General features: G+C 34.5%; 2 protein-coding genes across 4 annotated transcripts in view; both read left to right on the forward strand.

Annotated features, from left to right (window-relative positions):
* Positions 1-13,862, forward strand: part of sulf1 (sulfatase 1) — a 106,546-nt gene extending 92,684 nt beyond the window's left edge. Inside the window, exons 12-22 of one of the 3 annotated variants that reach the window (XM_048174178.1) lie at positions 1,566-1,776; positions 2,598-2,853; positions 2,952-3,048; positions 3,130-3,224; positions 8,266-8,343; positions 8,998-9,170; positions 10,360-10,502; positions 10,781-10,904; positions 12,527-12,560; positions 12,992-13,045; positions 13,696-13,862. In XM_048174178.1, coding sequence (XP_048030135.1) covers positions 1,566-1,776; positions 2,598-2,853; positions 2,952-3,048; positions 3,130-3,224; positions 8,266-8,343; positions 8,998-9,170; positions 10,360-10,502; positions 10,781-10,904; positions 12,527-12,560; positions 12,992-13,045; positions 13,696-13,729 — 1,299 coding nt within the window. In that variant the 3' untranslated portion in view covers positions 13,730-13,862. Of the gene's footprint in view, positions 1-1,565; positions 1,777-2,597; positions 2,854-2,951; positions 3,049-3,129; positions 3,225-8,265; positions 8,344-8,997; positions 9,171-10,359; positions 10,503-10,780; positions 10,905-11,492; positions 12,496-12,526; positions 12,561-12,991; positions 13,046-13,695 lie in introns of those variants that run through there. The other 2 variants (XM_048174181.1, XM_048174179.1) reach the window with 2 other exon arrangements.
* Positions 13,863-17,866: 4,004 nt separating this feature from the next.
* The window catches only part of LOC125257908 (solute carrier organic anion transporter family member 5A1), a 59,827-nt gene continuing 58,833 nt past the window's right edge, over positions 17,867-18,860 (forward strand). Inside the window, exon 1 of the mRNA XM_048174616.1 lies at positions 17,867-18,860. This exon is cut by the window's right edge and continues 1 nt beyond it. The gene's annotated coding sequence lies outside the window, so the exon portion shown is untranslated.

Genomic DNA, 18,860 nt, shown 5'->3' on the forward strand with positions numbered 1-18,860 from the left:
TGTGCAGCACATGGCCTATGTCCTGTGAGTGGTGCCACTGTAATTGAAACCGATATTTACAACAAATGAAGGATAATTGGAGATTGGTCGTAGTTTTCTTTCATCAGCACACTGTGTGACTGCTCCACCAGACCCTCTGTGGTGTGGCAATGAATCAGAGAGAGCTGAACATTACAAATTGGTACAATTTCAGGTAGTGTAAATGCAGACAGTATTTCAAGGACTGCACTAATGCAAACCAGATTCTTTTTATGGTCAGGTTAAGTGTTTGCCTGCAACACTTTGTCTGGAAATTTGATTGAATGCAGAAAGGTCGTTTGTGTGCGCTTGGAATAACACACAGGTTTCCGTATTCGCATTTTAGTCCAGTCACCTGCCAGAACAAAGTGTTGGAGAAAGATCTGAACATATTTTGTATGAATAGACCATGTTTTTATTTACATATTTGAAGTCCACTTGAAATTAGATTAGACGTCATTTGCTTCATTACAAGTCCCTTGTCTTATGCAGCATTAAGTTACATGCACTTTTATCTTCACTTTAAACAGCAGAAATATATGCTTAATTAATAACATCATCTCTCACCACTGAACTGGCATCGACATTGTCGTTTTTTATGAAATGCACACTGTAAGAAGACTGACATGGTTTTGGTCATGAGAACAGACAAAGCTTTAAGTAGTTATGGTCTGCTACTTCCAGCTCAAGTCTTAGCTTGAGTAGAGTATCAGTTTTTCCAATATACTCTCTCTCTCTTTCTTTTTTACTATTAGGAATGTGTTGAAAAAGCCTAGCAAAGACAGCATTAACGCAGTCTTACTGCCTGCAGTGGGGTCAATGAGGGCAGTGTGTGATTGAGCCTGTGTGAAAGTTTATGCCTGTTTCTTCCTGAGTCTGAGTCTCCGTCATTCAAGAAGCAAGGCTTCGCATAGTTGGCTGTGTCGCTGTTTGCTTATGTCTGTTTGACTTCTGGCTATTTGGAGCCAGTCTCTGTGTGTGTGAATGTGAGGTACAAGCAATACTCAACGTGTGTTAGTATGTGTGTGTTTGGCTACTATGTTTGGAGAAACTAAATGAGTGAAAGTGCTCACGCTAGTCTTGGCTAACTCCTCTTTGGTTTGCCGCCCTGCAAACAAACATCCAGATACACCAGCCACAGATACATAAACTCATTGACGGGGCTCCAGAATTTCACAGGAAATCAGCAGGGTTGTGGCCATTGTTTGGATATGGTTTCCGATAGTCGTGAGCACATGTCTGAGCTGTGGTCAGTTTGCAAAGCAAACAGCTCTGTGAAATTAGGAGATTAAATCTAAATTGGCTTCTGATTGCTGCTTTATGGGAAAGAATTGCGAGGTAGGTCTTGTGCCGTATGATTGTGAATTAATGGGATTACTCTACAAATGCAGATGTTTGACCGCTAAGCTCACCGTTCCCAGACAGAAGATTAATTTAATTCATAAAAACAGCTGTGGTTATGCAAATGAGGCGGCTCTAGCACAATAAGTGGTTAGCCAGACAAAAATGTCTGTCCTCAAACTGAATTCCTTCCGTTTTTGTTACAGAAATGGCACTGTGTGGAGGAGGTCAGTGGGAAGTTGCGTTTACAGAAGTGTAAGGGCTCTCTGAAGGAGGGATCCAAGAAAAGAGCGAGGAGCCTGCGCTCTCGAAGCTACGAGAGCCGCGAGAAAGACTGCCACTGTGGAGAACGGCCTTACAAAGCGGCCAAGGCAGCGCGGCGGGCACACAGACAGTTTGGCCAGAGCGGTAATCCGCGTAAGTATGCGCGCTCAAATGAGGTGGAGAGATTGAGTTAATGGAATGGGTCTGCTGTTCAAGACTGTGTAGATAAACACTGAACCTTTTTAGTTTAGGGTTGAAAGTCATTCATCAGTCACCACCTACTGGTTTAACAATGTAGCCTACAGGGAGAGTCATTTATCAAGTCGGTAAAGAGTTTCAAAAACTGATACAAAAGTTTTGAGTAACTGGGAAGAATTTGAAGTCCTAATACTAATAGTGTTCAACATTGAAACTGTATCATCTCAAGATACAAACTACTCATCATTTATCTACACTGAAACAACATAAAAAAAGCTATATATAAGCTATAAAAGAAGTAATCTATAACTGTTTAAGTATATACCTGTGACCCGATTGATGGATGGATCTATACATGGATCTATAGATGGATCTATACATGGATCTATACTGTTAAAGTTTAGAGTTAAGATTTTTTAAAATGTTTTTGAAAGAAGTCTGTTATGTTCCCCAAGGCTGCATTCATTTGATACAGTAAAAACAGTAATGTTGTGAAATATTATTACAGTTTCAAATTACTTTTTCATTTTAATATATTTTAAGATGCAATTCATTTCTGTGATGGCAAAGCTGAATTTTCAGCAGCTGTTACTCCAGTCTTCAGTGTCTCTCCCATAATAGAACTCTGAATCATAATTTTTGGTGCCATCTATTGGTTAGGAGCTGGAGTGACATAATTTTGAAATATATTAGAGGAAATTTAATGAGCTCCAGCAATATTTAACTATGATACATTTTTTTAAGTATGAGTAGCTTATGCTGATGTCCTCCTTCAGGCTACAGACCTCGCTTTGTGCACACGCGGCCGGCCAGATCCCTGTCAGTGGAGTTTGAGGGTGAAATCTATGATGTGGACCTGCAGGCCGATGACAAAACCCCTCTTGAGCCTCGACCAATCAGCAAACGGCACTATGAGCCTGAGGGAGGTACTGATTCGGACTTTGGGCTGGAGTCTGATGACGGATCGGAGGAGATGCAGTCGGATGACACTAATGCTGTGGGATACCCCATTTCTCTCAAAGTCACACATAAGTAAGACCTGCAAGCCTTTGGGCACCTCTAAACTAGTTTAGCTGAATGGTTTAAGTGTATTTTGCTAATTTATTCTTCATTTTGCCTTGGGATCACAGGTGTTTCATATTAATGAATGACACTGTGCGCTGTGAAAGAGAGATTTATCAGTCTTCCAGAGCGTGGAAAGACCACAAGAACTTTGTGGACCAAGAGGTGAGACCTGTTCTCCCGAATTAACTTTAAGATTAATAGTGTTCAAACCACATGCATACGCTTAATACGCTTATCCCATAGATTGAACTTCTCCAAGATAAAATGAAGAAACTGCGTGAGGTTAGAGGTCATTTGAAGAGGAGGAGACCAGATGAGTGTGACTGTGGAAAGAAGAGGTCAGTTGACATTTTGTCTTTAGACAGTGTGAACTGGATGATTTTGAGGCAACTGAGCGTACTATGGAAACATGACTGGTCATCGTTCCACTCATCGTCTCTTGTTGTATTTTACTCCTTTAGATACACTACCCTTCAAAAGTTTGGGGTCAGTAAGTTTTTTTTCTTAAGTAATTAATACCTTTATTCAGCAAGGACACATTAAATTTATCAACAGTAAAGACATTTACATTATTACAAAAAAAAAAAAAAAAAAAAAAAAATTTTTTTAAATAATCTATAATCTATTGACTGTTTTCAACATAAAAAAGGCTCTTGAGCACCAAATCAGCATATTGGAATGATTTCTGAAGGATACTGAAGACTGGAGTAATGGCTGGAATAAATTATATTTTAAAATATATTAAAATTGAAAAGTTATTTTAAATTGTGATATCACTGCAACAAATTATTTTCTTAGTTATTTTTGTCTTGATTTCCAGTACAAATATCTCTGTTCCTTAAATCAAGATATATCAACTTGAGAAGCAAAATTAAAAATGAGTTTTTGCTTAAAATAAGAAAAAATATCTGCCAATGGTATAAGAAAAATAATCTTGTTTTCCCTTTGAATTAAGTGTATTTGTCTGACCCCACTGGCATATATACGGAAGAGGATTAGGGCCAAGCAATAATAAAAAAATAAAACCATCTCGAGATTAAAGTTGTTAAATTTCGAGAAAAAGGTCGAGATAAAATGTTTAGAATAAACTCGTTAAATTACGAGAAAAAAACTCATTAAATTTCGAGAAAAAAGTCGAGATAAAATGTTGAGAATAAACTCATTAAATTACGAGAAAAAACTCGTTAAATTTCAAGAAAAAAGTCGAGATAAAATGTTGAGAATAAACTCGTTAAATTTCGAGAAAAAAGTCGAGATAAAATGTTGAGAATAAAGTAATTAAATTACGAGAAAAAAGTCGTTAAATTATGAGAAAAATGTCGTTAAATTTCGAGAAAAAAGTCGAGATAAAATGTTGAGAATAAACTCGTTAAATTACGAGAAAAAACTCGTTAAATTACGAGAACAAATTCGTTAAATTATGAGAAAAATGTTGTTAAATTTTGAGAAAAAAGTCGAGATAAAATGTTGAGAATAAACTCATTAAATTTCGAGGAAAAAAGTCGAGATAAAATGTTGAGAATAAAGTAAATTACGAGAAAAAAGTCGTTAAATTAGGAGGAAAAAAGTCATTAAATTACAAGAACAAATTCGTTAAATTATGAGAAAAATGTCGGTAAATTTCAAGAAAAAAGTCGAGATAAAATGTTGAGAATAAACTCATTAAATTACGAGAAAAAAGTCGTTAAATTACGAGAAAAAACTCGTTAAATTATGAGAAAAATGTCGTTAAATTTCGAGAAAAAAGTCGAGATAAAATGTTGAGAATAAACTCATTAAATTACGAGAAAAAAGTCGAGATAAAATGTTGAGAATAAACTCATTAAATTACGAGAAAAAACTCGTTAAATTACGAGAAAAAACTCGTTAAATTATGAGAAAAATGTTGTTAAATTTCGAGAAAAAAGTTGAGATAAAATGTTGAGAATAAACTCATTAAATTACGAGAAAAAAGTCGAGATAAAATGTTGAGAATAAACTCATTAAATTACGAGAAAAAACTCGTTAAATTACGAGAACAAATCGAGAAAAAAGTCGTTAAATTATGAGAAAAATGTCGTTAAATTATGAGTTAAATTTCGAGAAAAAAGTCGAGATAAAATGTTGAGAATAAACTCATTAAATTACGAGAAAAAACTCGTTAAATTTCGAGAAAAAAGTCGAGATAAAATGTTGAGAATAAACTCATTAAATTTCGAGAAAAAAGTCGAGATAAAATGTTGAGAATAAACTCATTAAATTACGAGAAAAACTCGTTAAATTACAAGAACAAATTCGTTAAATTATGAGAAAAATGTCATTAAATTTCGAGAAAAAAGTCGAGATAAAATGTTGAGAATAAACTCATTAAATTACGAGAAAAAACTCGTTAAATTTCGAGAAAAAAGTCGAGATAAAATGTTGAGAATAAACTCATTAAATTACGAGAAAAAACTCGTTAAATTTCAAGAAAAAAGTCGAGATAAAATGTTGAGAATAAAGTAATTAAATTACGAGAAAAAAGTCGTTAAATTAGGAGAAAAGTCATTAAATTACGAGAACAAATTTGTTAAATTATGAGAAAAATGTCGTTAAATTTCGAGAAAAAAGTCGAGATAAAATGTTGAGAATAAACTCATTAAATTACGAGAACAAATTCGTTAAATTATGAGAAAAATGTCGTTAAATTTCGAGAAAAAAGTCGAGATAAAATGTTGAGAATAAACTCATTAAATTACGAGAAAAAAGTCGAGATAAAATGTTGAGAATAAACTCATTAAATTACGAGAAAAAACTCGTTAAATTACGAGAAAAAACTCGTTAAATTATGAGAAAAATGTTGTTAAATTTCGAGAAAAAAGTTGAGATAAAATGTTGAGAATAAACTCATTAAATTACGAGAAAAAAGTCGAGATAAAATGTTGAGAATAAACTCATTAAATTACGAGAAAAAACTCGTTAAATTACGAGAACAAATTCGTTAAATTATGAGAAAAATGTCGTTAAATTTCGAGAAAAAAGTCGAGATAAAATGTTGAGAATAAACTCATTAAATTACGAGAATAAACTCATTAAATTTCGAGAAAAAAGTCGAGATAAAATGTTGAGAATAAACTCATTAAATTACGAGAAAAAACTCGTTAAATTTCGAGAAAAAAGTCGAGATAAAATGTTGAGAATAAACTCATTAAATTTCGAGAAAAAAGTCGAGATAAAATGTTGAGAATAAACTCATTAAATTACGAGAAAAACTCGTTAAATTACAAGAACAAATTCGTTAAATTATGAGAAAAATGTCATTAAATTTCGAGAAAAAAGTCGAGATAAAATGTTGAGAATAAACTCATTAAATTACGAGAAAAAACTCGTTAAATTTCGAGAAAAAAGTCGAGATAAAATGTTGAGAATAAACTCATTAAATTACGAGAAAAAACTCGTTAAATTTCAAGAAAAAAGTCGAGATAAAATGTTGAGAATAAAGTAATTAAATTACGAGAAAAAAGTCGTTAAATTAGGAGAAAAGTCATTAAATTACGAGAACAAATTTGTTAAATTATGAGAAAAATGTCGTTAAATTTCGAGAAAAAAGTCGAGATAAAATGTTGAGAATAAACTCATTAAATTACGAGAACAAATTCGTTAAATTATGAGAAAAATGTTGTTAAATTTCGAGAAAAAAGTCGATAAAATGTTGAGAATAAACTCATTAAATTACGAGAAAAAACTCGTTAAATTTCGAGAAAAAAGTCGAGATAAAATGTTGAGAATAAAGTAATTAAATTACGAGAAAAAAGTCGTTAAATTAGGAGAAAAAAGTCATTAAATTACGAGAACAAATTCGTTAAATTATGAGAAAAATGTCGTTAAATTTCGAGAAAAAAGTCGAGATAAAATGTTGAGAATAAACTCATTAAATTACGAGAAAAAGTCGTTAAATTAGGAGAAAAAAGTCATTAAATTACGAGAACAAATTCGTTAAATTATGAGGAAAAATGTTGTTAAATTTCGAGAAAAAAGTCGAGATAAAATGTTGAGAATAAACTCGTTAAATTACGAGAAAAAACTCGTTAAATTTCAAGAAAAAAGTTGAGATAAAATGTTGAGAATAAACTCGTTAAATTACGAGAAAAAAACGTTAAATTACGAGCACAAATTCGTTAAATTATGAGAAAAATTACGTTAAATTTCAAGAAAAAAGTTGAGATAAAATTTTGAGAATAAATTCGTTAAATTACGAGAAAAAAACGTTAAATTACGAGAACAAATTCGTTAAATTATGAGAAAAATGTCGTTAAATTTCGAGAAAAAAGTCGAGATAAAATGTTGAGAATAAACTCATTAAATTACGAGAAAAAAGTCGTTAAATTAGGAGAAAAAAGTCATTAAATTACGAGAACAAATTCGTTAAATTATGAGGAAAAATGTTGTTAAATTTCGAGAAAAAAGTCGAGATAAAATGTTGAGAATAAACTCGTTAAATTACGAGAAAAAACTCGTTAAATTTCAAGAAAAAAGTTGAGATAAAATGTTGAGAATAAACTCGTTAAATTACGAGAAAAAAACGTTAAATTACGAGCACAAATTCGTTAAATTATGAGAAAAATTACGTTAAATTTCAAGAAAAAAGTTGAGATAAAATTTTGAGAATAAATTCGTTAAATTACGAGAAAAAAACGTTAAATTACGAGAACAAATTCGTTAAATTATGAGGAAAATGTTGTTACATTTCGAGAAAGTTGAGATAAAATGTTGAGAATAAACTCATTAAAATTATGAGAACAAATTCGTTAAATTATGAGAAAAATGTTGTTACATTTCGAGAAAGTTGAGATAAAATGTTGAGAATAAACTCATTAAAATTACGAGAACAACTTCATTAAATTACGAGTTTTTTCTTGAAATTTAACAACTTTAATATCGAGATGAAAAATGGAAAAAAAAAAAAAAAAAAAAGACTTAAGCCTCCAAGTCATTTTGCTGCTTAAGTAAATGTGTTTTTCTTTAAAGAAAGTTAAGATATTTGTACTGGAAAACGAGACAAAAAAATATTAAGCAAGTCTTTTTTTTTTTTCAAAATAATATTATTTTTACTGTGTTTGATCAAATAAATTCAGCCTTGGTAAGATTTTGATTAAAAACGATAAAAAAAAAATAAAAGATTTTTTTAATTGATTAAAAAACAGTAAAAAATCTTACTGACCCCAAACTTCTGAATGTTAATGTTAATGTTAATTGGATATTGTTCTGAAAGAATAGTCTGAATTCTTCAATCCTGATTAAATAAGTTAATCATTTTAAATCTGAACAGCAATATTTTGCAAATCGATCCAAATTTTTTTTTTTTAGAAATTCCAGCTGGATTCATTAAATTTAGTGCTATTCTCTCCTTATTACAACCAGTTACTTTAGCAAAGAGAGAGAGCAGAAAAACAAACCTGAAAGATTGAAGAATAGGAATGACCACCTCCATCCCTTTAAGTGAGTTCTTCTCGTGTGTGTCTGTGCCTCGTCAGTTTGTCTCTACTCTATAGTATTGTCTCTTTGTTAAAGTGCGTTGGATTAATGTCAAATCTGTGTAGCATCTCTAACACACTTTACACAACACACAATTCATGCTGATAATGTCGCCTCTCAGTTCAGCGAATGTTGTGTATGGATGTGTATCATGTTTACAATCAGTTTGGTGGAAATGTTGAAGAGTTTGTGGAAGTCATGGAATCTAAGAGTTCTCAGTTAGTCCTGTTGCATGTGTATTGTTGCATGCATGTGTACATGTTGTTGATGACTTCTTTTCAGTCCATGGGTCACTGTTTTAATAAGCTCTTTCCAAAAGTATACAATCCCAGCAGCAATCTCTACCCATAAACATTAGCATAAAACTCATCGTGAAGTTTAAACAAATCATTACAATTGGAAAGTGAGATTATGAAACACCCTGGTCTGAAAATAGGACAAGAACCTTGTGGTTTTGGGGGAGGGTGGTGTGTACACGATCCTTCCACTTTCTCACGACCTCTGACCCCATCTATGCGTGGAGCTAGCTGGTCTACCTCCCCCTATCATTGTGTAACTCACCTGGGATGGCGTTCCCTTTCGCTCTGGCTCTAATGTCTCATTTATTCATGCCACCAGAGAGGCTGTGCAGGAAGTGGACAGCAAGGCTCAACTCTACAACGAGATTCGCCGCAGGAAGAAAGAGAGGAAGGAGAGGAAGAGGCAGAAGAAGGGTGACGACTGCAGTCTTCCTGGCCTCACCTGCTTCACACATAATAATGACCACTGGCAGACCGCCCCCTTCTGGAACTGTAAGGAAATGCTCATTGTTTGTGCTACACTATCAGAATTTTTTTTTGTGCTACACTCTCAAGGTACAAAAACTGTACCCTTTCAAATGATACTACCTGATTAACCCCTAAAGGGTTCACATTAGTGCCTAAAGTGCCCGTATTAGTCAGAGGTGTATAGCAACAAAGTACAAATTCATTGTTACTGTACTTAAGTACAGTTTTTGGATATTTCTACTTTTACATGTATAAATATTTTTGACTTCACTACATTTTAAAGAGAAAATTGATACGTAGGGATAGGGCCGTCAAACGATTAATCGCGATTAATCGCATACAAAATGTAAGTTTGAGTTTGCATAATATATGTGTGAGTAATGTGTGTAAATAATATGTATATATAAATACACACAAATTAATGTATATATTTAAGAGAAATGTTATTTATGTACAAAAAATTTATTTATATATAATATAAATTATATAAAAATATAAATAAATATATATACTTGTAAATATTTCTCAAATATATACATGGATGTGTTTGTGTGTGTATATATATATATATATATATATATATATATATATTACACACAGTACACCCACATATATTAGGCAAACTCAAACTTTTATTTTGTGTGCGATTAATCGTGATTAATCGTTTGACTGCCCTACGTAGGGACCGTTTACACAACACAATTACATGACCTCCATGTATTACATGTTCACTCTATAGGCGTGTAATGTTTCGTTACAAAGTGACACAGCCATCTACTGGCCTGGCAGCATAATACAGCGTTTTTAGTCATTTTCACGGATCTGTGACAAAGAAAAAACTTCTCCATTTTTAGTACATTGTCAGTGTGTAAACGTACCTTTTATACTCCAATACATTTCTCCAGACACTTATTATATTTGCAAATGCAAAGCACAAAAATAACAGCAAGAACAGCTATGCAGATTGGTCACAGCGATATCCAGTTCCTTTGAATCTGTAAAACTGGTTTACATAGGTCTGAATGATTCACTTAATGAATCACAAATATGAATTTTAAATTTTGAGAAGTACACTGAATAATTAGAACCTTTTGAAAGGGTACTGCCCCAGTTTTGTACCATTATTTTGAGAATGTAGTCTAAGTCACACTAACTCTTTTTTAACTTTCTAGTTAATGTGTTAATTGACAAAACAATTTCTCTTTCTTCACAGTGGGCGGCTTCTGTGCCTGCACAAGCTCTAACAACAACACATACTGGTGTCTGAGAACTATTAATGACACTCACAACACACTCTTCTGTGAATTTGCAACTGGCTTCCTGGAGTATTTTGACCTAAACAGTGACCCGTACCAGGTAAGGATGTGTGACATGTTTTCAGTTGCATTTTAGTAGAATACATTGCTCTATTGAGTCTGAGAGGCACTGCTATGGGGATGCAGGTTTGAATCTGATCCTTCTGCCTCACTGCTTTCTTGTTTCTATGCAGTGTACTGTTAAATAAAAGCTTTAAAAGCCCGTAATTAAAAAAAAACAAACACTATGGATAATGAGTCTTCCTGTAAAGACATGCTGTTATCTTCATTACAGCCCTTACAATAACTGACTCAATAAATGCATATTATGTTTTGCAGTTAACCAACGCAGTTTATACAGTGGAGAGGGACATTCTGAGCCAATTGCATTTACAGTTGATGGAAATGAGGAGCTGTCAAGGCCACAAACAGTGCAACCCCAGACCCAAAAGCTCAGATGCAGGTAACACTCCTGTCCTGTCCTGTCTCTGCAACACCCGTTCTGTGTGAAATGGGGAGTAAAGCATGCTAGCACACCTTTATTTTCGATTCCAAGATGCTTTCAGTTTTCATATTTGAAAAAAACAGTTGCATCTTGAGAAACCAGATTAAACCAGCCTAAGATGGTTTACTGGTCTTAGCTGGTTTTAGATGGTTTCCCAGCTTGGTTAAGCTGATGTTTAGCTGATTTCCAGCTGGTCTCCCAGTCTGACCACCTGAAGTGCCCTTTAAAAACCAACCAGCAAACCAACTTGGGCTGATTTAGGGTTTTTTTTCTAGCAGGCATGTAGTGTAAGTACATTACATGGTCTAATACAGGATGATACGTGCTTAACCAAGATTTCATTGTCCAAGTTGAGAGTAAAGTGTTGAATATTTAGAAACACATGGTCTAGCATGTTTTGGCACAGTCTGATGCATGAATGGGATGAACAATGTGCTGGATCTCTAATGGTGGATGATGGATTGGTCACTGAGTTCGGTTTCTCTCTAAACCGTCTGCTCTTCTCTTTATTTCCCATTAATATTTTCCATTTTATTCCCTCACCAGGGGACTGTGATTCCAGCAGCCTAGCAATCATATCATCTCATAGTTTTGCATTTTTTCCCATTCCTGGTGAATACCAGGCTAGATGAATGGCTCCTGTGAAAGTATTGTGCCAAAAGAGATTATTTATTTTATATTTATAGGTGTAAGAACCTGTTTGTGCTCCGTGTAATTTTGAAAATCTAAAATTATAAACGTATACTGACACACATTCTTCTCTGAGTGTTTTTTTTTTTTTTTTTAAATATATTTTTGCAGTGGAAATTGTGGTTGTTAAAATCTAGCAGGGATTTTGTCTTTATTCATTACTGGGAAGGAGGAGGTCTCTATAACATTGGGTAATTGGCTGTATAAAACCTGCTGTCATCACTGAGATTTTCACTATTCTGAAAACCCTATGAGGAAAGACTGACTCATCATAATGACATCATAACGTCCAGTTATAAATGCTACTGATATGATTTGCAATATGCAATATTTTTTTATTTATACAAGTTGTCATAGCTTTTCAACATCTAAATCAATGTGGTCAGCACCTGTGTTTTCCAATGGTTTTGATTTGTAATAAACACACAATCTAAAATCGATAACTTTCCCAAAAATAAATGGTGAGCATGTACTCATACGCATGTTGTTTCAGATCCGTATAACTGACTTTGTTCCGTTGAAACAAAAATAGGATTTACAACTTAGTAATGTAACAAAATATCAGATGCATGTAATACATATTAGTCTGCATGTTGGCATATTCTCATGTTATTTGTGACCTTATGTCATTCAACACTGTTAACGTAAAGCCGTCATGTAACATTCGTTCCATTCTTAACACTACACTTCCTTACCATCTTTTTCTTCAGGACCATCAGAGGATTTTCCTCATTTATCTTTTAAATCATTATTCCTTTATTGTGTCTTTTAACAATACCTCTCCTCAGGAGCTGAGGGTTATGCATGAAGATCTGCAATGTGATTTAATTAATTTTTTTTTAATCACAATAGACATTTAACATTTTAAATGCTTTTATTTTCCTGATCAGGAAGTAAAGATGGAGGAAGCTATGATCAACACAGGTATCCACATTTTTGAATCCCTCATTGGCTTTTGAAATAACTGCATGGGCAGCTTGTTTCCACTAATACGCCACGTTTCATTGAGCTAAGTGTGTGGTTGCATGCTGGGTTGAGCTAACAAATTAAATATATTTAAAAATCACGAATATTAGTATTTTAAGCCCCAATTACAAGTTAATTTCTCTCATTTTAACTCTTGGACAGTTTGTTGCAAGTTATGTATTCCTAGATGTCATTTAAACCAAAATCATTTACATAATTTATAGCGTTTTGAAATTTAAAATTCAAGATTTTTTACTCTTCATACACATCATTTGGTGGGGAGTAGACCTCTCAGTGCACAGAACATCAATATTTGAGACTTTTTAATTACATTTTTCTCATTCACACCTGTCTTGACATCTCTGTTTTTTGGCTTACCTGCTTACCAGGCAACAGCAGCATCGAAAATGGTCAAAGTTGAGGAGGCCAAGCCTTTCATTCCTGTGAGTCTTTGAGACCATACGAACCCATTTCTGTTCTCATTCCACTCTAAAGTAGTTCTCCACACTGCATACCACATCTCCATAGACATTGAGTGGCAGTTCTGGTTCAGCGCGTGTCTCCTAAGCCATCAGTTACTGCCTGACCCACTCTGGAAATGCTCATTTCATTCTCTCGCCCTCCTTTAACACACTTTTATTTTTGCAGATTTTAATTTCCTATACCTCTCGCCCACCCTTTCAGCCTCATATTTAAATTTTTTTTTCGGTTGTTGATTCTCGGTTCCAGGATTTTCCATCTTTTCAGTCTCTTGTTGGATGTTTCATTTTGATTTGAACCTCATTGCACAGATTTTCAGTCTGTCTGCGCACTCTTTATTTACGACGTATTGGTTTTGGGTGTCCGTTTGCAGGACATTTGTTGTCTTGATCTGCATTCACACTGCTTTACTGCTTCAAAATAGAGCTTTTCTGTTGGTTCAAGGCTTTAAAAAAGCACTGCAGTGGTGTGTGGGGCACTAATTCAAGACCCCTCGGCAGGAGTAGGCCGGGAATAACTGCATGTTTTAGACGCATTCCAAAGCAAAGCTTTTCTACGCAGCAATCGCCAGCCCTTACTGACTTTTCTCGCTTCCCCCTCTCCCGTTTCCCAGAACACAACCAACATGGGACGTCCACAAAGGTTAAGCTGCCCAATTTCACAGAGGACATCGACTGGCAAGGACTGGCAGACTTGTACAGCGTGAATGAGAGTCTGTACGAACACAGGCGCAACTACAGTCCCGTTCTGGATGACTGGATGAACTTTTGGAAGGATGTAGATAGTATGTTTGCACTGCTGAGAAATTTAAAGACACTCAACCAAACCGATAAGCTTGACCCCCTGGCTGAGCTGGGCTCCGGGGTCCAGGAGGAGGCCAGCGGTGCTGGATCCCCCATCCAAGAGGAACGGCCCCCGAGCCCCGTCACCACAGGTCCCCCAAGGCCCAAAACACTTCAAGAGAGTCTCTTAAAGTCTCTTAATGAGCTCCCAGAGGGCCGCCCGACCAAACCGAGCGCTCTTCCAAGAGGAGATACCTGGGTTCAACAGCTGGAAAACGAGTTGGACGATGACGGAATGGACGTTTAGCGGCAACGGAGTCACCGAACTGGAGACCCGCCATGACTTTGTGTTGCGCAGCTCTACAATTGTGGATCTCCACCTGCAGGAAGAAGAAGAGGACATTTTTCAGGCCCAGGGTTACCTTCCGCTCTCGCCACCACCAGCCAGACCTCCAGAGCCAGTTAGGGAATCTCTTCCAGCGTGGAGAGAAACCTTACATGAGAGGTGGAACGGAAGCTTCAAACCTTTTACCCACAAGCCCAGGGACGTTCAGGAGGGCAGCGCTACGGGCCCTTCCCATTGAGAATGGACTGCTGCCATGCACTGTGAAGCCAGCCAACTCAGAGACACTAACCCCACGGAGCATGGACTGCTCTCCTGTATAATCCAATGAATTATTTTATTTTTTACAGGTGCTTCCATTTATTAGAAATCAGTGTTATGTATTTTGTAAAAAAATATATATATTATATATATAAATATAAAAAATTAGAGGTAAAATATTGGATGCATCTTAAATGTTGGGTTTGGTTTTAAATCTCAAGTGGGATAATGCCATCAAAGTAAGGTTTTAATATATTTTTAATCAAAAAAGAAAAAAGAAACAGGTTAAAATGGTGAAACCATTGCATTAAGTTTTAAATTAACCACATTCAGACAGTTTCCCCAAGATATTTGATGCACTTTTTTTCATGTTGCTCAACTTCAACGCATTCTTCAGTCTCATTTAGACATAAACAACTCCATGTTGACACCAACACAAGTCATTATTTGTTGGATTCACATTCGTTAATGAGTATTGTTGTTCTCCTCCTCTGTTTACTTCAGCTTATTGGGTTTAGTTCACTGTTTACACTAAAACACGTTTTTATACACTTGGATTGTGGGTTTAATGGTTTGACTTCATGGTGAAAAGCTTTTCTCACAAATTTTGTGTAGTTCAGTTGCATTCGGTCCATATAATGTAAGATGGGCATTCACCGTAAGTGCTTTTATCATGGATGACTCTAACATTTTCACTAACCCACAGTAATCATTTTTAAAATGGCTTGTTTCATTTGTGAAGAATGTGAGATGGGCATTTATTCAGAATTTTATGACCATTTTTTTGTCCTGTCTTTAGAATTACAATGTGTAATCTCATTTTTGAAGAAATTTGTTTGAATATGAGGTGACCTGCCAAATTTGCAAATATTATGTTACTTTTTAACCAATGGTGTTGGAACAATTCTGGCTTCTGGAAAGCCAAGAAGCTGTTTTGAAATAAAAATCTACCAAACATTTGTTTCCCCTACCTTGTGCCTTTTAACTTTTTTATAAATTGGATTTTACAAAGCAAGGAATTTGCATTTTTAAAAAATGTGGGATACTGCAAATTAAAGCTGTAGAGCAAACAATTTTACAGTTAATGTTCTTATCTGGTGTCATTTGGGTGTAGAAGGTGTGATTCCACCTTCTAGAATCCTACAATGACAAGCACATTGAGTACAAAAGTATGCCATGTTATGAAAATGCACTTTTTCTTGCATAAGTATACTTTTTATTTTGTTTTTTATTAGTTTTATCCTTTCTAGACACAAAAAGTTGCGCCCATCTCTCTCTCTCTCTCTCCTCTTTATTTTAGGCCATGTCCTGGGCTGAGTGCTTTGAATAACAGCCTTTAGTAACATTCTGTCAAGAAGTCCTGAACAGGCTGTCTTGGCATTGCTCTACAAATGCCATTCATTTTTCTTCATGTTTGCTCTATAAATATGTACACTCCAGAAAGGCAGCAGAAACCAGTATTCATTTACTTTTATTTATTTAACCATAACATTGAGACTCTAATCAGGTTTGGCAAAAATACAATTTAAGAAGTGATTTATTACATTTAGTCCAGATTTTGAACCCTTAACGTCAACGTTGTATACGCTTTCAGAAAAAAATGTCGCTAAAAGCTGTCCCTGGGACTGTACCTTTAAAAAGGTTCTAATATGTACCATTTAGGTACTAATATATGTACAATTTTGATACTGATATGTACTTTAAAGGTACTAATATGCAATCTTTAGGTTGAAAGGGTTAGTTCACCCAAAAATACCCAAAAATAAAAATGTCACCCTCTACTCATCCTCATGCCGTTCCACACCCGTAAGACCTTTTGTTCATCTTTGGAACACAAATTAAGATATTTTAGTTGAAATCCAATGGGTCAGTGAGGCCTGCATAGCCATCAATGACACTTCCTCTCTCAAGATCCATTAATGTACTAAAAACCTATTTAAATCAGCTAATATGAGTACAGTCGTTCAATATTAATATTATAACAAAAAACAGCCATCACTATTTAAGTTATTTTGTTTTTTTTTTGGTGCACCAAAAATATTCTCGTCACTTTATAATATCAATATTGAACCACTGTACTCACATGAACTGATTTAAATGTTTTTAGTACATTAATGGATCTTGAGAGAGGAAGTGTCATTGCTGGCTATGGAGGCCTCACTGAGTCATCGGATTTCATCAAAAATATCTTAATTTGTGTTCCGAAGATGAATGAAGGTCTTACGGGTGTGGAATGACATGAGGGTGAGTAATAAATGACAGAATTTTCATTTTTGGGTGAACTAACCCTAATATATATTTTAAAACAAAGCCATGCAAAGTCTCAGCTATAAAAAAGGCCAATACTAATATCACGATATTCATGAAATTTCTTCAATACGGTAATGAAAAGAAATAAAAGTAAATATAGATAGATCAGTATAAGAGTCATTCCACGAAACCGGTACAATTTGAGTCCCTCTGACCTTTTTCAGGGTATTTTATCTATTGGGTAACCAAAATATATTTTTAAAAGCTTTTTGTATTAATTGAAATGTCTCCTTTAATAATGTTTAAAAACATGACATACATTTTATTTTTATATTAGAAATGATCTTGTTTTTTTTAGTTGACACCACCTATTTTGTCATGTCCCTCAAGGCCTTAAGTGTACTTGGGATATGAATAATACAACGAGAAATGTTTTTTAGCATGATTTCAAGATTATTCATTAAAATCACATGATTTAGTTCCGTACCTCAGTAACCCCTCAACCCCGTTACACAAACCATTCTCCCCCTATAAAAATAATGAACCGATACGGTGACATCATTAATAGGAAGTGACATCATAAAAGTCTTTTGAACAACATTGTGAGCAGACACAGGCAAGTTACCACCTTCTTTAATAATTATAACTAAATTATGTTTTGAAATTGTGTTTGTCAAGCTTAACGACTCAACCCCGCTACATCAGTTAAAGATGGAAAACTATTACTTGTATAAAAATTATCCTTGTTATTTCAACATTATTCATGATTTCTTAATATCATGCATGCCATGCGCTCTCCATTTATTCACTAGATTTAGAGCAGTGGCCAATTTGGGCACAAAAAAATCACAGCCCCGTCACACCTACATTTTTATTATTATTATTATTTAGTTTGTTGAACTCTGTCTGAAATGTTCAGAGCAATCATAAGAATACTGATTTTAGATCAAAATTTAAGCCTTTGATCAAAAATGATGAGGTTGCTGTCACAAAAAGTGCCCATTTCAGGCTTTAGCATAGCAAAAGTGTGAGATTTTATGTAACTTATATTTGCAATTAGTGTGAGGGACATCTGATTAATAGGAAAATGTTGATTTTATCACACATACATTTTATAATAATATTCAGAGAGCTCCCATGTGTCCATAACTTAAAACAATGACCAATATTAATAAGGATTTGATGCCTGAGATGGGAAAATATGTTTTTCTGCAAGTTAAATATGTCATTAATGTTGTGGGGTGTTCAGAAATGTAATACATTTTGATAAAAAAAAAAAAAAAAAAAAAAAAAATCTAAAAATGTGTAAATCCAAATCGTACCGGTTTCGTGGAATGACGCATAAAATGTATGTGATTGTATAAAAAAAGACTATATTTTGGGGAAAAAGTAATGAAATTACTGATTGTCTGAGCTAAGGCTACTATTTACAGCGATCTGCGAAATGTTGATGTAGTAGACGAATCTGACCACTAGGGGGTGCCACTGGAATTATTTCACAAATTAACGTTTGAGTACAACTTAACAGGCATGTGGGAAAGTTATAAGAGGAGGTTTGCTGTCCTCATCGGAGCGGAAGAGACAAGACCGAGACATGACTCAGGGAAAAAACATTCCTGGAAGAACTGTGAAACCTTTGTACCTGAAGCTACAATATATTTTATATACAATATATTTATGATAATCAATGTGCTTCTCACAGACTCCTTAAGCTAGACAAACACTGCCACATGCACATTCTAAGACTTTTTCAGGGAGTAAGGTAGTGATAAACACTAAAAAAGAGTGACATTGTCCAAAGACATGTCAAAGGTCAGCTGCACACCTGGGTGAGAGAGATCCCTGAAGAAGACCATAAAGTTTGGGATTGCATGCATTTATTATTACTTAAAGAATCTTTTTATGTTAAAGCTGTCATCATGAAGAAGGTTCTTTGGCTATGTAGTCATCAGCAGCATAATATATCTCCATGTGAGGTCGTGAAAATAGGAATGACTTTATTTGAGAAACAATAGTATATGGGGACTACATTTCCCAGAATGCACTTGAGGACTCCGTCACCCTCTTCATCAAATCCGCAATCTCATTGACTCACTGTCCGTGTCGAGGACAACAACTCACTACCTCTGTCTCTATCTCCCG

Source organism: Megalobrama amblycephala, linkage group LG22 (genome assembly GCF_018812025.1).
Source record: "Megalobrama amblycephala isolate DHTTF-2021 linkage group LG22, ASM1881202v1, whole genome shotgun sequence".
NCBI lineage: Eukaryota > Metazoa > Chordata > Actinopteri > Cypriniformes > Xenocyprididae > Megalobrama > Megalobrama amblycephala.